Source organism: Pseudopipra pipra, chromosome 4 (assembly GCF_036250125.1).
Source record: "Pseudopipra pipra isolate bDixPip1 chromosome 4, bDixPip1.hap1, whole genome shotgun sequence".
Lineage (NCBI taxonomy): Eukaryota > Metazoa > Chordata > Aves > Passeriformes > Pipridae > Pseudopipra > Pseudopipra pipra.
The window spans coordinates 7,323,551-7,340,445 of record NC_087552.1 but is presented as its reverse complement, the minus strand read 5'-3'; the positions used below and the strand labels follow the sequence as shown (position 1 = coordinate 7,340,445).

General features: G+C 36.9%; 1 protein-coding gene across 5 annotated transcripts in view; it reads left to right on the top strand.

Moving 5' to 3' along the window:
• SCLT1 (sodium channel and clathrin linker 1) overlaps window positions 1–16,895 on the top strand; it is a 364,373-nt gene that overhangs the window by 316,023 nt on the left and 31,455 nt on the right. For 2 of the 5 annotated variants that reach the window (XM_064651521.1, XM_064651524.1), the window contains exons 1-10: window positions 13–347; window positions 3,387–3,448; window positions 4,354–4,423; window positions 5,502–5,557; window positions 5,922–6,054; window positions 6,811–6,933; window positions 9,659–9,724; window positions 11,010–11,080; window positions 16,105–16,195; window positions 16,367–16,458. In XM_064651521.1, coding sequence (XP_064507591.1) covers window positions 3,429–3,448; window positions 4,354–4,423; window positions 5,502–5,557; window positions 5,922–6,054; window positions 6,811–6,933; window positions 9,659–9,724; window positions 11,010–11,080; window positions 16,105–16,195; window positions 16,367–16,458 — 722 coding nt within the window. In that variant the 5' untranslated portion in view covers window positions 13–347; window positions 3,387–3,428. Of the gene's footprint in view, window positions 1–12; window positions 348–3,386; window positions 3,449–4,353; window positions 4,424–5,501; window positions 5,558–5,921; window positions 6,055–6,810; window positions 6,934–9,658; window positions 9,725–11,009; window positions 11,081–16,104; window positions 16,196–16,366; window positions 16,459–16,895 lie in introns of those variants that run through there. The other 3 variants (XM_064651523.1, XM_064651522.1, XM_064651526.1) reach the window with 3 other exon arrangements.

The following is a 16,895-nucleotide window of genomic DNA, read 5'->3' as shown; positions in this document are numbered from 1 at the left end:
TCCACGTGACCGAGGCCGTCGCTGAGGGCGGAGCGGAGGCGCTGGCGGACGGGAGTTGTCCTGTGCCGTTGTGAGGCTCCGCCGTCGGGTATGGAGGTGGTTGTGGTGGCACTGGGGCTGTTTTCCTTCCGGGGCTGAGGGTAGGGAGCGGAGGGGCAGCTCCACTCTCCGGTCCCGCCCGAGCGCGTCCCTGGGTGAGGGGAGCCGGTCCCCGGCGCCCGCGAGTAGCCGCCTCCACCCATCCAGAACGGCTCTCGCCTTCCCTGCTCGCGAGCGGCTGGAATAAGTGACTTTTCCCCGGGTGTTTGACGAGGGGAACTCTGCGGTGGGAACGCGGGCACAGCCAGGTGAGCGTTGGTGGCAATGAAAATTTATGTTCTTCATCAAGTAACAGCGTGAATAATAGTTTTAGTTAACTAAACACTAGTAATTAAAAGCTGCTAATTACGGTAGTAGCCAAAACCACATGCGTTTCTGTGTCAATGCCTCGTTAGTTATGAAACCACGGCATTTCCTATGCTTGGCTTACACCTCAGAGGTAGAAAAAGCTCTCTTGCCGTTTACATACGAAATTTGCTTTACAGACTAAAATCAGTATTTTTAGTTACACGATACAATTTTGATAGTTTTAATATTTCTTAACATGACAATCAGACTACACCTTAGCAAAATACTGGCAAAAAGAAGTTGCTTCTGCACAGCTTATATTCCTGTAAATAGGAAATGGGTGGATGTGTTGTCCAAAGAACTGTCACTGACCCTAATTAGTGTCACAGGAAAACTTTATAGGACAGTAGTAAGACAAGGTCACAGTACATGAAGTGCTATAGCTGTGCATTACTCAAACCTTAGAATCTGAATTGGTAGCAAGTTTCTTGTGATGGCTTTAGGTGGCCAAAGATGAAAGACCAGTTCTTGATTCCAAAGACCTCAGTAGCAGAAAAGTTTCTGTTTGAACCAAGAGTCATTCTGGTTCAAAAATCTGTATGTTTATTGAACTTTGCGGGAGTGTTCATTATGCTGTTACGTGAACAAATCGTGGTTTTTCAAACATTTGGAATTTTGCCTTTCCATGTGTATTTACTTTTTCTGGCTCTACCTTCTTATTTTATAAATATTTAGGCTCTAAATAGAACTCAGACTAAATGAACTGTGAAGCGGTAAGAATTGCCTTTCCTATCAAAGAATTTTATTCTCTCTTAAAAATAATATTTATACATTTTTATGGGTGCCAAAAGACAAATTTGATGTTGTCCTGTATGCCAGCTGAGCCCAAAGTTGTTTGAGGCCTACTCGGAGTCTGATATATGGATTGATGTTTCTCTTATTTCATGAATGTAAAATAAAAGTTCTAAAACACTGAATGTGTGTAATACACCTAAAAAGAGATTCTCTAAGCTGTACTGTATTTAATGTTTTAGAATAAGTATATGTTGTGTTAAATACGTACCTGTAAAGAAGGTTCTTGGAGTGAAATTCTAGTCTCTGGCACTGATCAGTTTAAAAGCTGGGTTTTACCTGAATGCTTTTTGAAGTATTAGCATCCAAAACTAAAAATAATAGTCTTCCATTATATTACATATTATTGTGATGCACTGGAACTTTTACCAGAATATATTTAATGATTCAGGGTTGAAGATGAGCTTCTATAAGGGATGTGTAAAATTTGCCCCCTTTTGCACCTATGGCCTCTCATGTTTACATACTTTGGCTGGTAAGGGCAGCAACTTTCCCCTTCCTGTTCCTTACATTCTTTTACTGTTACCTCCTTTCTATTGCCTCTATCTTTTTCCTATACCCTCCTTTAGAAGATTAGAACTAGAAAAAGAGCTGTGGGATATATATCAAGAAAAATAGTCAAGAAGTTGTGTAAATCATTCTTCATTCCCCATTCCAGTTACAAAGGAATTTTACAAAATTCTTACAAAATAGAATAAAATATTTCATTTGGAAGAAACCTACAACTATCACCTAGTTGAACTACCTGACCAGTTCAGGTCTGGCCAAAAGTTAAAGCATGTTCTTTAGTGTAGTGTCCAAATGCCTCTTAAACATTGAGAGTTTTAGGGCCTCAACCTCCTCTCTAGGAAGTTTGTTCCTGAGTTTGGTCACCATCTCAGGAAAGAAGTGCTTCCTAATGTCCAGTGTAAACCTTCCCTGGCACAGCTTTGAACTGCTCCCAGGCACCCTATCACTGGATACCAGGGAGAAGAGCTCAGCACCTCCCTCTGCATTTCATCTCCTCAGGAAGCAGTGGAAAGCAGTGAGGTTGCTCTTCAGCCTCCTTTCCTTCAAACTAGACAAACCCAGAATCCAGCTAATTGAATCTGATACACAATGCGATTTGTTGCCCTTAGATCTTGCAAATCATGAAGATATGTATGTGTTTGTGTGTTTTCTAGGCAGAAACTTCATTTTTTAGAATTTCTTAAAACAGAAGGAATATGAAAGGAATGGAATTCATTATTATTACAGTCTCTGTAGGCTTTTTCAAATCCTATTTTCTTTTAAACAGTTGTGCTAAATAGAAGAATTTTAGAAACATTTTTTTTGCCCTCAAAGCACTATACTGTTAAACATATTTCTGACTGGCAGTCACATTTATGTAATAATGTGTGACGTTGTAACCATGATTCTCAAACTTGGTATTTTTTAAATCTGAGGCCAAATATGGCACTTAGACACTATGAAGCAGATGAGATTTATTTTAAGAGTTATTGCTGAGCAGGTATATGAACTCAGGAATGGAAGTAGTAAGAATTTTTGCAATGAGGTTTTGCAACAAACAACATAGAGCACAGCTCACTTCAACATGGCCTGGCTCTGCTTTGGGTCTGTCACACAACTCAAGTTGCTTATTGTTTTTCCAAGCAGAAACAGCAGAACAAAACTGTCCTAACAGTGAATTATGGTATTTTTGGTGCATTTTCAAAAGTTTTATCCCTGAATGAACATTTGATTTGTAACTTTTTTATTTTTATAGACTTCTCTTTTCTAATAGATTGGTCTCATGCTGAGGTAACTTTTTGTGCTGGGTACCATAAGCCTGTCTGAAAGTCTGTGCAGAATTTAGGGCATCAGCACATTCCTGGTGCTAAGGTGCATGGAAATGGACTTAGCACTTAGACAAACTTATGATTGTTCTTTTAAGATTGAGGTGGTTCCCCTTCAGATGCAATTATGCTTTATATCAGATAACTCCAGGAAAAAAAAATAGTATTTTTACATATTGGGCCAGAACACTAGGGGTTTTAAACGTAAACCTGAAAGTGATTCTGTAAGATATTGTGTACAATTACAGTACAGACAGTTTTGGGTTACATATAAAAGTTTAAAACTACATACAGTTATGTGCAAGTACTAATATGTGAATAATTCCATTACAGAAAAATGCCCTTGGTGGTGATGACCTATTAGGATCCAGGGTGATGGACCAAAGGAACCAAAGGTAACTGATTTCAAGTGATAAGTTGGAGTGCTACAATGGATTTGAATGCTCATAGAAGTGTAAATATCCAGGTAAACTGGGTCTTATGTACAAGTGTTCAAAGGTCTGAGAACTTATGAATGGAGTCTGTAGAGGTGTTACTGTAGCAGTTGTGTTTAGATAGTAGTGTATTTATTCAGGAAATTAAATTACTGGCTTTGCTTCCACAATCTTGAACATAAAGGATGAGAGATGAATGAAGGAATTCTCTACTCTGAATCTTAAGATAATAAACAAAAGTTCTGGTAGGATCGCACTGATCCAGGTAACCCAGGTAACTGCTGTCTGTTGAGGTCAGGTGGATGTTTTTAAAAATGTTTATTTGACAGTCTTACACTAACAGTTGCCCATCAGGAAATGGTTTCATAATCACTGTAATTTCATGTTACAAAAATAACCTAGCCTTTCTTGTTAGCTTTTAAGGCATTATTACTCTAGACAAATATAGAATTTTCAGATAATTACTTTCAATTATGAAATTATTAGGAAGGAAAAAGTATAGAAGTAGAATTACAGTATTTTACATTGTCTTATAGGCTACCTTACTGTTGTATGTGAAAACAGCAATAAAGTCTAGTCTTTTAACATTTGGAATTCTATGTATGAAATATTAATGTTGTGTTAATGGTCATTTATAGTGTCCCATGTTCTAGTTCTGTTATACAGAACTCATACTGTTAATGATCATAGTTTAAAAGTAGTAATTAAATTTGTTCATTAGATTCTGGGGAATGTCAAGCTTGGAACTCAAGAAAAGTGACTGTTCCGTTGTGGTCTCTAGATTAAGAATTCTTTAAAAATAGTTAATTATCAGAATGTTTCAACATTTACAAAACTTATACTAAGCATGTTTTTCAACTTTATAGCGTGTCAACTCTAGTCACCGAGTATGATAAACACTTGGAGGAAATGAAAGAGCAGCTGCAGCTTTATCAGGTATGGACATTTCTAACATTTCAGACTGTGTATTGTTAGTGGTCTTAATATCTAGGCCACTAGTTTTTGTCATGCTCCACAAACCTGCTGGACTGCGGTCTGCCTCAAGCAGATGAATGGAGAGCTTTCTGTGAAAAGATTGGGACATTGTCCAAATTGCAACAGTTTACTGTTTGGAGAAGCAATGTGGTGAAATGAAACATGCACACTTTATTTCTCTAGATGCTCTGATATGGTTGCAGGCATATTTCTAGGTAACATTGAGACAAGGTAGCTGTTTCCCTCTTTCCTTCCAGGTCTGATCTGATGCAGTCCAACTCAGTCCTGCAAGTATGGAATACACCCAGCCTTCTTCATTCTTGTTAATTCTTCAGATTCAAATATTTCTTTAAATGTGTATTATCATGGAGACTGAAGTGGAAGGGAACTGTCCTCCATTCTGTCACAGAAAATGAAACTTTTTAATGCTTTGTAACATGACTGAAAAATGAAGTGATATGTTTAAAACCTGTGGCATACAGAAAGCAATTTTTTACTTGTGATCTACACGCAGAAATTATACAGTGGTTTTGGTTTAACACACTGAATTTGTTTGATCTGTCCATCATAAAGATTTTGCAAATAAAGTCTTCAAGCTTGGCTGATTTCAGAAGGCAGCAGAAGCAATAAGGTTTTGTTGCACTAGTTAACGGAACAGCCAGTTTTGAATAACGTTAACTGAAGTTTCTCCTCAGTTTCCTAAACTTTTCTCAAATGCTTATGGCATGAAAGATGAGAGGTATCCACTGTGCCCCTAAAAGAACTTGAGTTAATTAAAAATCAAACTGTAAGACTGATAAGAATTTCAGAAGGTTAAGTTTAATGCCTGAAATAACATCTGAATGCTGAGGTATAACAGGACTTTGCAGCTGTTAAATTTAAGTGGCATCCCTTAAAAAAGAAATTGACTTTAATTTACTGTATTATGCTGAATTAAGTTGTCTATCCTTTACAGTATCACTCAGAAATAAAAGATGAAAGAATTAGCAGAGTTTGTGTAACTTAAATGAATGCTTACTCTTGTATGTGTTGGTGTCAGGTACAAATGAGCAAGATGAGGCTAAAATTGGAAGAAGTCACCAAGGAAAATGAAAGGTAAATAATTGCACTGCCGTGTTACTACTGCTCTTTCTCTTGATTTTTGAACATTTAAAAGCCTTTTTTCTAGAACCTTGAAAACTTTGAAATCTTCAACTACTAAGTAGATTCAGGATCTTAATGTTAGAGTCTTAAAATGCTTAATACAGATTACAGCACCAGGTATAGGAGATTTAACCATATCATTAGAAGAACTAGATATGAAACTATTTCAAACTGTCTTCTGTGTTTATAGAATGTAACTTAATAGATTTAAATTTGACTAAGAAGTAATATGTACAGATGGAAGGCACGGTATATTTCAGTTAAAAAAATACCTGTTAAAGAAATACTTTCCTGAACTTAGTTCTTTGAATTTCAGGCTGCATGCAGAGTTGAAAGAGGTTCTTGAAAAGCAACTGGAGGCTTTTCCTTTCATGCATCTGGAAACTGATATTCCTTCAGATGAGGGCGTAGTGAGAAACCTTCAAGAACAACTACGACTGGCAAAGCAAGTGTGTGAGATGAAAGATTTATACTGTTTTATTTCTCTTGTTGTGCCTTCACAGATTAGGGAAAACTGTTTTATTTCTTGATTCAGAATTCATTTTTTCAGAGTTCTTGGAAACTGTTTCGAGGCCCTCTTGACATGGAATTTGAAGACCTGAAGGAACTTCTTTCCTAGATTCATAGAAGAATTTTTTAATGTTAATTTGTGCCAGTAATTTTATCTAGTTGACGTGATCTGTATGTTGAATTCATGACGAGCAACTTAATGATATATTTTGTTCAATTCACGTTTTTTTAGTAGTTTGTCAGTTTAATCAAAACCACTATAATGTCCTATGAGGAGGCCAAGTATATGTGAGATATAGAAAATAATATTTAAATCTGAAAATACAATCAAATTTTGTTCAGCTTATTACAATGATCTATCAATCCGGTTGTGTATGATTAAATTGAAGTTAATTTGATTGCTGAATTTGGTATTTGAATATTATCTATACTGTAGGCCTACCTTAAAACCTGTGAAAGTTTGAGTTCTTCAAAAAAAAAAGCAGAGAACTTGTGATTCACTTGTAAGTGGAATTTGAAATTCTAAGCATGTTTTCCTTCATCTGAATTTGCTCTGTGTATTTAAAATGTGAGCAGAAAAAAGTATAGGTAGTGGCATTTCTTCAAAATAGGAGTTCTCTCTTTTTAGAGAATGACAGATGAAGATAAATATGCTATAATAGAATATTTTTACAAGGTATTGTTCTGTAACTTAGGAAAAAGAACAAGCAGTTGAGCTCTGGCAGACGTTGTTACAGGAACATGATCGACTTCAGCAGCAGTACCAGGAACGCCTGACTGAAACGCAGATTCACGTAACTGAAAGGAAAAGGCAGAATGTAATTTTCATTTATATTTTTGTTAATTTTGGTGTGTCTTCCTATTCTGTAGAGATTCTGGATCTATGTGTAGTCAAACTGAAGTGAGTAGGTTCTGACAGTACTTTTATGATTTGGTTATTAAAATTATTAGAGATGCGTCTGCCTGAATTAAGGTACAAATGAGACCAGATGCCCAAGTCAGTAGTATGGGTTTTATTTAATGGTAAATGTGAGACAGAGAGATAGAAAGAAATAGGAAAAGGAGTTGGGGGAAGAAAGAAAATGACAGAGATTAAAATAGGAAATGTATCACTGCTCCATGTAAACTGTTGGTGTCTTATCAGTCCGGTTCTTCTGGTCTTCTTGGTGGTGAGTGTCCCACAAAACATAGAGTCCAGTGGATTAATATATATTCAGGAGATGCTAGGCACCCCCCCTGGGGGTGGGGGGGGAAGCTTTGCAATCTCTTGCGACAGGCTCTGAGTTTGTTGCCTCACTTGGATCACATGCAGTCCTTTAGTGGTGGAAGGCCTCAGGAATGAGTTGCGGGGGCGCTTTGGGGATCTGATAGTTTATGACCTCTTCTCAGCTGCCTCTCACACGAATGTCCCATGTGTACATGATTTTCCTGGGGCAGGGGGTGGGAGTTACTCCTTTGGTTTGATGTGGAGAGATTTAAGAAAGCACCATCACACACCCAAAACTCTTCTCCTCCACCAGCTCCTGGCCCTTGTTTATTTCTCCTCAGACCTGAGATGATTAGACAGTAGTCTTACCTCAAATCCCCAGTCACAGTCCAAAGTCCAGTCAGGTTTTAGTGGTCTCAAACAGGCAGTTGCTTCTTTGTTTGACAAAAAGTCTTTCTGTGATTTTGACAATGCTTAAGACATTACCGACATTTCAGTCCATCATGAGTACTGTTAACTATTTTCTATAATAGTCATCTAAAGTTTAGTGGTCAGATGTGGTCACTGATTCATCAACTAAATGCACTATTACGACTGGAAAAGTTCTTTATTCCAAAAACATTGGCAGAAACATTGGGGAATGCACTGAGTCTGAGTACATATGTATGTATATGTATACATGCACAAGATATGCATGTGCATATAAATAATTATGTATTTGAACTGCATGGTTGGAAATCTTTAGTAGAGTAAAACATCTGAAAAAGTTTCCAGAGATTTCTGAAGTCTCAAGTGAAAGTCTTTCATCTGTTCTCCTGTGTTTGAGTAGTGGGAAAAGTAGTTTCCATTCCCTGTTGCTATTCAGTAAGGAAGCATTTGTAAACAGATGAAAAATGAAGTTGACCAGTATTTGTCTAATGTTAGCTTGTTTCTCTTCTGCTGTGTCTGGGGAAGGCCTTTCAGGAAATCTTAGAAAAGCCCTTCTGCTCTGATGAGCTATATAAAGATGCTCAGTGTGTGAAGAACTAATAGAAACTTTATGCCTGTATGTACCTTGCTACATGTATTTCTATGTCTGTAAAGAGAAGCTACAAATTTTTAGTATTTCCTTTCTATTTTCAAGTGCACTTGATTTAAGGGCACAGTTACCTCAGAAATATTTTTTTACAGATTTTGTTTTTTTTTTTCATATTAAGTTCACCTTAGCAATGTGATCTTTTCTGAGAAACAGGATAAATATCCGTATAGCTACTGAGCTCTGTCAGTTTCATAATTATTTCAAGGAATGAGGACTCTTATCTTTGTGTAGTTCCAGCTTTCTGCTCTTATTTCTTCTATTAAGTTATTTCTTGTGTTGTATTGTTAGTTACTGGTAACCCACATAGTAGATTATAGAGATCCATTGGTAGCTGGTGAAGGGTTTACGGCTGTCAGGTTCCACTTTTCCTTAGTAACTAAATTTTTGGTGGATTTTAATGCCGTTGGAACAAGAGTGAGGTTAATCAGCCTTTTATTCTTAAATGCTATTGGTCACCCAGCGAAAACACTTTTTAGTTAATAAACTTTTATTTTAGGGTTGCTTTTATAAAATAGCTGTCAGAGGTAAATAGAAATAGTTAAGACCAACTAGAATTAGAACTGACAAAAAGCAAAGAGAGGATATCATAAGGATTGGATACAGTAGGCAAATGAGTTGCAGGAATAGGGTTCTGGCATATACTTGACCTTGAGACTGTTAGATGAATGCAGCACAATTAATAGATATTTCAGCTCAGGGACTTCAGTTCTTTCTATGCTCTGAAGGCACTTTGCATGCTGCAGATGATTTTTCTGTGTTACGCTAGTTTTCCTAGGATGACAGATTTCACATTCAGGGACTCAGGCTTAATTGAGCCATTTTTTCTATGGACTCAAGACATCCTATATGGCAAAGAACAAATTAAACACGTCTGTACAAGCATTTTTTTTAATTAATGGGTACATGTCTGTTACTGTGCTTAGCAAAAATGCTTGTAGCAGCATCATAGTTTGTGTGGCTCTTTATAGGCACTGTTCATGTGTGCTTTCATATTTTGAGAGTAAGTGCATTATGAGTTTTGGAAGGAGACAGTTTGTAACTGAGTGACAATTAGATACATTGTTCAGTAGTATATCTAATTTTCTGAATTATGAGGTCAACAGCTAAAAGCAATCTAATTAAAATCTACGAAGGCATACTGAATTTCCTGCTACATGTAGAGTTTTTTTGAAAATATTTTCAGTTGACTATGAAATTTTCTAATTATTTACTTTTTATTATTAAGATGATTATAAGAAGCTTTGAATTCTTGTTTTAGGATCAACTGACTAGCTTTCAGCAGTTGACTCGGCAACTACACAAAGCCAATGAGAAAATAGAGTTGGTAAGTAAAACCTGAACAGTGAGCTAGTCATTTTTTTTTCCTCAGAGTATAAAACAAAAGCAAAAAGGCCTTCGTAAATATCTGGTTGAAAAAGAAATTGTGCCACTGAAATTTGCAGACTTCTCCAGGGACTAGACAAAAATCAATTAGTGATGGCTTTATTCCTAAACTCCAAACACCACGTCAGTGTAGTTGAGAGGTTACCAAAGGCATGTCATGGGATAAAGCAGCATGCCCTTTTTTTCAGCTAACAAACTGAAAAATAGAAAGTGAAGAGACAGAGTAATTAATCAGGTTTTTTATTGTGATAAACCAGCTGTGTTTCCTAGATGTGCTCAGGTTGGAGCTGTTTAGTATATTTATGTGTGTTCTAGAAATGAGATTCAGTATTAAGGCAACAGCGTTCACTGCTGATGTTAAAATATTTAGAGTAGTGAAAACTGAAGTAAACTGCAGAAATTTGTAGAAAGATCTCATGATGTTGATTATCTGATGTAATTTTATCAGACATTTTATCGGTATCATAAAACCAAAGTAATACATGTGGGCAAGAGGGGCTTTCACTTTGGGTATTCCATGATGGTCTTGAAATTAACTTACCATTCAGAACAGGTATTTTAGAAGTAGGAAGTGTTTGAAAACAATTCTTAGGAACAGTCAAAAAAGCAAGAAGAATATTAGCAATTAATAGGAGAGGGGAGGAAAAGGAGAATATTGTGCGTTTTGAATGCTGTCTGCTGTTACGGTCATCTTTAATATCTCAATGTAAGATATATGTAAGCTCTAGAAAAGGCTAGTAGGGTAACAAAAATATGAAATTATTCTCAAATGGGAAGACAGTTGAAGGAGAATGACACCTCCAGCACTCTGGCTTGCATACAAAAGAATGAAGGAGGAGCAATTGCTCATTGTTCCTTGTCCCTAAAACACAGGAATTTTTTGCAGCATTTGTGGTCTACTGTGGTACTAAGTGTCACAAGGGATTCTAGGCACCTAAACTACATGGAAGTGCAGATGATAGGTCTGAGCTACTACAGTTTTTGTCTCGTGAAGTTGTTCTATTACTAAAATATGGAAAAAGAAGGGAAGGAACATCATTCTGCTTTTGCCTTTCTAAAATACTCTACATAAATCTTGGTACTTGAAGACCAGCCATAGTGTTAAATAGACCTTATTGGCTATTTTTATTATATAATATTCTGTAGAAATGTCCTATAAAAATTCTGAATACATAACATTTTCAATACTATAAGGAACATTTTACAAATATTTCCTTATTTTGCAGACCAATCAACAGTTTCTGAGAACTGTGACAGAACAGAATGTGGAACTAGAGCAGCTACGACAAAAACTGAGGTATAAACCAGGCAATTAAAAACATATTAAATATCTTTTCTATAGCTTTTCCTAGCCTGCTGCTCTATCGTGGGCCTTGTTTGTACTGCTAATTTCATTCTAATAGTTACAATGGTTCCAGTTAATGCCTCTGAAGCTTGTTAGACATGTGTGCATCATTAGTGTTACGGTAATGCATTTCCAGTTAGTGTTGTTTGGTTCAGCTTTTCCCTGAAATGTTCAAGATTTGACCTTTGATTTAAAAGGAACAAAGTGTCAGTATCATAGCACAGTTGACTCTGAAGAGAGGTTTTCCTTACAATACAGTTTGCTCAAAATCCAATTACATGGTTGCTCATTACAGTTCTGAAATCTGAACGTTCAAACAAGCTTTAAGTTTCAATGCTTTTAATAAAATTTACATTAATTTATCAGTAAAGAGCTCTAAACCATACGTTCTATGGAAGTTAGAGGTAAGAATACTGTTAATTACATTTCTGGAGTATATCAAGGAAAATGTGGAACAATATCTGTGACACAGTTTCATGATTATTTGTGTTTACAGCCAAAATCTATTCAATGCTAGTTTACTATGTCTGTCCTCTCTTTAAATTAGTGATGTTTGAGGTCAACATCCAAATTTAATTTCAGTACAGTCGATTTGTGGACTGAGAATAGAAAAAGAAATGGAGTCATTATCCAATGATTTATTTTCTTTTATAGCAGTACCTAAAGCGTTAAATAAGCTTTTTAAAATGAAATTTTCAATTTATAAACTTAAAATGTATAATGTACTTAAACTTTGTTTTAAACATTGTTTATTTTTATGTTTTCTTTGTACAATACCTTTAGGACCAGAATCTAGTTACAAATGCTGATTTACTTCAGTCATGAAGATGAGTTTTTATGCAGGATTTACTTCTTAGCACCTCTCATTTTTATTATCCAGGATTTTTCCATGGAAAAACTATTTTCCAGAGTAGTATGTTTTGAAGAAGGAAAATGTTGTGATAAGCAATCCAAGATTAATGGGGTATACAGTGTATCTAGTAAAATAATATGTTTCCAAACTCAATCATCACTTGCAATTTGTTTGTGTGTGTCACTGTTTAATTCTTCAAGGGAATGAACGCTATTTTTTTAAATTTCTTTCCTTGCAGAACATACAAATACTGTTTTGGTATCTCATTAATCTATAAATCTTTGGTCTTGCATTGATATGCTTAAATTGACTCATGTAATTAGTGAGGACAAAAGCAATTACCATTCGCTGAACCCATTTTAGACATCTAGTAAATTCTATCAAGATTTAGTTTATTTATGCATTTCTACCACTCAATGGTTTTGATCAAAAACAAAACAGCAAAAAACCAAAAACCAAAACCAAACCAACAAAAACTTTAAAATCATTCAGGTTATGGTTGAGTAGTTGAGTGTTTTTGTCAGAATTACTGATAATCATGATTTCCTTTGGTCTCATCTCTGTTTCATTTTTTAAAGGGAGACCCTTTTTAAGTTCGATCCTTGGACTTACCTGAAATTCTTTAATGATACCACTTTGATCAAATAATTTAGAATAGGGCATGACAACCAAAATGGCCAAACTCTTTGATTCACAGTTATGAAAACACACGAGGATTTGTAAGACTGTCTATTCTACTCTCTAGCAGAAAGTAGAAGGGAGAAGTGTATGTTTTTTGCTTATACTACAGCTTCAGGAAGAAGGTATATTATAAGGTGACTTACTGAAAGCTGGTGGATTATCTTGCTCTGAACTTCTATTCCCACATGCCCAAATATGTATGTGTATTTTTGATTAGTTGCTGTTTTATAACTAGTGAAATTGTGAGTTAATTTAGCCTTTCATTTAAACATCCACAGGCTGGATTAGTCATTGTCCTCACTTCAGAATGTTAGGTTTCTGATTTATTATGTTCCAGGTGGGCAAGACTGCTCAACACATTTGTCTTGAGTGTTTTCGTAACTGTTTAGTTTGTCTGGCGATGATCATGAGCAACCTTTGAAATTGTTACTTCCCAATAGTATTTTCGGTTTGGGTAAAGAGGCTCCCAGATGAACTTCGTGTCTCTAATTACAGGTGCTGATTACGCTATATTCCTCTCAGATCACCTAAAAGTCCTTGCAACCCTAAAAACAGTACTATGTCTTACTCCCAGAGTTAATGACAGCAGCTCTACCTACCCCTAAAGTAAGTGCTGCAGTGGTTCTCCAAGAAGTCTGGAATATTTTCACTGGTTGCTTCTCTAACATGAAGTTACATAGACATAGGTCACATGGATTATGTAGCATCTAGCACAGACAATTCTAATCCTTTGGGATGCTTTTAATAGATTTACATGATTTATGGTGATTGAGTAGTAAGTCTGGAATGGAAAAAGAGATTTAAAAAAAACAACTTGTGTATTAGAGAATTAAGGTTTGACTTAGGTTTGTGTGGACTAGACAAAACACACAAACTAAGAAACTTGGCATTACTAGGGCATATATCCGCATTTCAGAATCTTAAAGCTTGTAAACAGAGATAACTTGCCAAGATTGTGTTAAATATGCACTGTACAGTAAAGAATAAAAACTGCATCTTTGAAATCCGTTTGTTGCCTGTAAAATTGACACCTCTGCATTTGATCTGAATCTGAATTTGGTCATTAAAATGCATTTTTAATACTTAAGCAGTTCTCATTTTTATGGCCTTTTTATGTTTTTCTTATTTTCCCCTTCTTATGCTGCCTTTTGAGTTTGTTTTTTTTTTACAACACCTTTTAAATATTTTGGGGAAGCAATTTAATGACCTCCTGAATTTAACAGTACTTTTTGTAGGAGAAAGATGCATGATTCAGGTGGAGTAAGATCAAAGTTTTGAACCTGCAATGAAGACCTGTGTTTAGAATCATAGAATCATAGAATCATAGAATCGATTGGGTTGGAAAAGACCTCCGAGATCATCGAGTCCAACCCTTGGTCCAAATCCAGTCCATTTACTAGATCATGGCACTCAGTGCCACGTCCAATCTGCGTTTAAAAATCTCCAGGGATGGTGAATCCACCACCTCTCTGGGCAGCCCATTCCAAATGCCTGATTACTCTCTCTGTAAAGAATTTTCTCCTGATATCCAACTTAAATTTCCCCTGGCGGAGCTTAAGCCCATGTCCCCTTGTCCTATTGCTGAGTGCCTGAGAGAAGAGACCAACCCCCACCTGGCTAGAACTTCCCTTCAGGTAGTTATAGACGGTGATGAGGTCACCTCTGAGCCTCCTCTTCTCCAGGCTAAACAACCCCAGCTCCCTCAGCCTCTCCCCATAGGACTTATGCTCCAGTCCCTTTACCAGCCTTGTTGCTCTTCTCTGGTCCCGCTCCAGCACCTCAATATCCTTTCTGAACTGAGGGGCCCAGAACTGAACACAATACTCAAGGTGTGGCCTCACCAACGCAGAGTACAGGGGAAGGATCACTTCCCTGGTCCTGCTGGCCACACTATTTTTGATACAGGACAAGATCCCATTGGCCTTCTTGGCCACCTGGGCACACTGTTGGCTCATGTTGAGCTTCCTGTCAATTAGTACCCCCAGGTCCCTTTCTGCCTGGCTGCTCTCCAGCCACTCCGTGCCCAGCCTGTAGCGCTGCATGGGGTTGTTGTGGCCAAAGTGCAGGACCTGGCACTTGGCTTTATTGAACTTCATCCCATTGGAATCAGCCCATCTCTCAAGTCTATCCAGATCCCTCTGCAGAGCCCTCCTGCCTTCCAGCAGGTCGACACTCCCTCCCAATTTAGTGTCATCAGCAAATTTGCTGATGATACACTCAATCCCCTCATCTAAATCATCTATAAAGATGTTAAACAGGACTGGGCCCAACACTGATCCCTGGGGAACACCACTGGTGACCGGCCGCCAGCTGGATGCAGCTCCATTCACCAGCACTCTCTGGGCCCGACCCTCCAACCAGCTCCTAATCCAGGAGAGGGTATACTTGTCCAAGCCATGAGCTACCAGCTTTTCCAGGAGTATATTATGGGAGACAGTGTCAAAGGCCTTGCTGAAGTCTAGATAGACCACATCCACAGCCTTCCCCTCATCCACCAGGTGGGTCACCTGATCGTAAAAAGAGATTCAGGTTGGTCAGACCTTGGGAATAATGTTTTTATTGTAGTTTTTTCTCTTTAAAAAAATTGTACTCAATTTAACTTTCCCAATTAATTAGGCTGAAATAAAGCATTCACTCTAAAATTGCTTGGATTATGTATACTTTGCTTAAGGTTTTCATGTAGGTATAATATGCTTGTCTTTTATGCTGTTAATTCAAAAATTTTATTTCTATAAGAAATTCTTGCTTGAAGTTGATTGTTAAAAGTATTAAGTAGTTTTCTAGCTTCTTTCATGACTATTAATGCTCTAGTTTGTGTTAACTTTATCAACGGTCAGTCACTGGTCTTTAGATTTAGCCTAATATGCAGCCTGAATAATTAGGTTACACTTAAGGTGAAGGGCAAGTCAGAGGAGTAGGAGGATTGCTGATTTCAATAGGCTTTTGTAGAACCACTAGTCATCATGAACTTGATTCATTAACTGGTTTATTTTTTTCCTCTTTCAGCTCGTAAAAACTATTCAAATTACAAAGCACATAATTTAAATTCTTTAGAAGTGTTTAATGATTTTTTTTTTAATTCCTAGTCCTATTACTTTAAAAAGTCAAATCTAATTCTGTAAAAGAGTTCTCTGTTAGGTATCTGTGGTTAATTATACTTAAGCTTTTGAATCACCTAAAGTTTTTGATTGCTTAGTCCTTCCAAATATTTAATCAATGCATACACTTTCCTTTTAAGCTGACTTTGAGAATTCATTTCCACAGGACTTTGGAATTTAGTATTCCTCTCTTACTGTACCACATAGTAAGAAGGAAAAGGGGGAAACCTCTTCTGCCCTGTAAGAACAGTATTATGAAATCTGACTGCCCTTCACAGCTATTTCAACAAAGTTGTAATGGAGCCATTTTTTTCCTCTATAATAATTGTTTTCTTTATATACAGGCAAGCCAAAATAGATGGGCAGGCAACAAATGCTAAGCTTGAGGAAATGACCAAATTGAGAGAGAAGCTTCACAGCCAATTGGAGAGAAAGGTATTCTAGAGAAAGGAATAATTTCTGTTGCAACTGAATGGCCAGTCAGTTTCTGAATGCCAATGTTAAATTATTTGCAAGTTGTTATTTAGTTTGTTTTATGTGAGTATATCTTTATTTTGTTTAGGGAAGCTCAGATCCTGTCATGGAGAATACATTTATTCTTTCTAGGAAGAAGACATGATATCTGCTCGGGAAAGAGAAACAGCATCTGACAAACGCTTGCAGCAAATGCAATCTAGTTTAAAACAATTAGAAACCAGGTAAAGATAACTCATTGGGTGTTACTAACAGGATACTTGCAAAAATTATGCCTTGATTCTGCAAAAAGAGAGTGGTTGTTTTATGACAAACACGTTAGAAGGTAACAAAGCACTGCTGCTTGCGAAGGCAGCCTGAGTGTTGCTAAAGTGCTCGCTGTGGATGTTTAGAGCTGTGCTCTTCATTGAACCAGCAGCACTTGTGAACTTCGAGATTTTTTTGAGGATCACTCTGAGGCTCTCTTGCCCTTTCTCATGCTTACTGGTACAATCATAGGAATTTCTGAGCTGTTGTTTTTTTCTTCTAATAGTCTAGCTGCAACTTCGTTGCCCACATCAAATTATTCCGTTTCCTCCACAGAGGGGCTTTTGGGGCTCTTCTATTCTGGTTTAATATAGAATATTTTCAGAGATGTATCCCAGGATAGCAACTTTCTTCT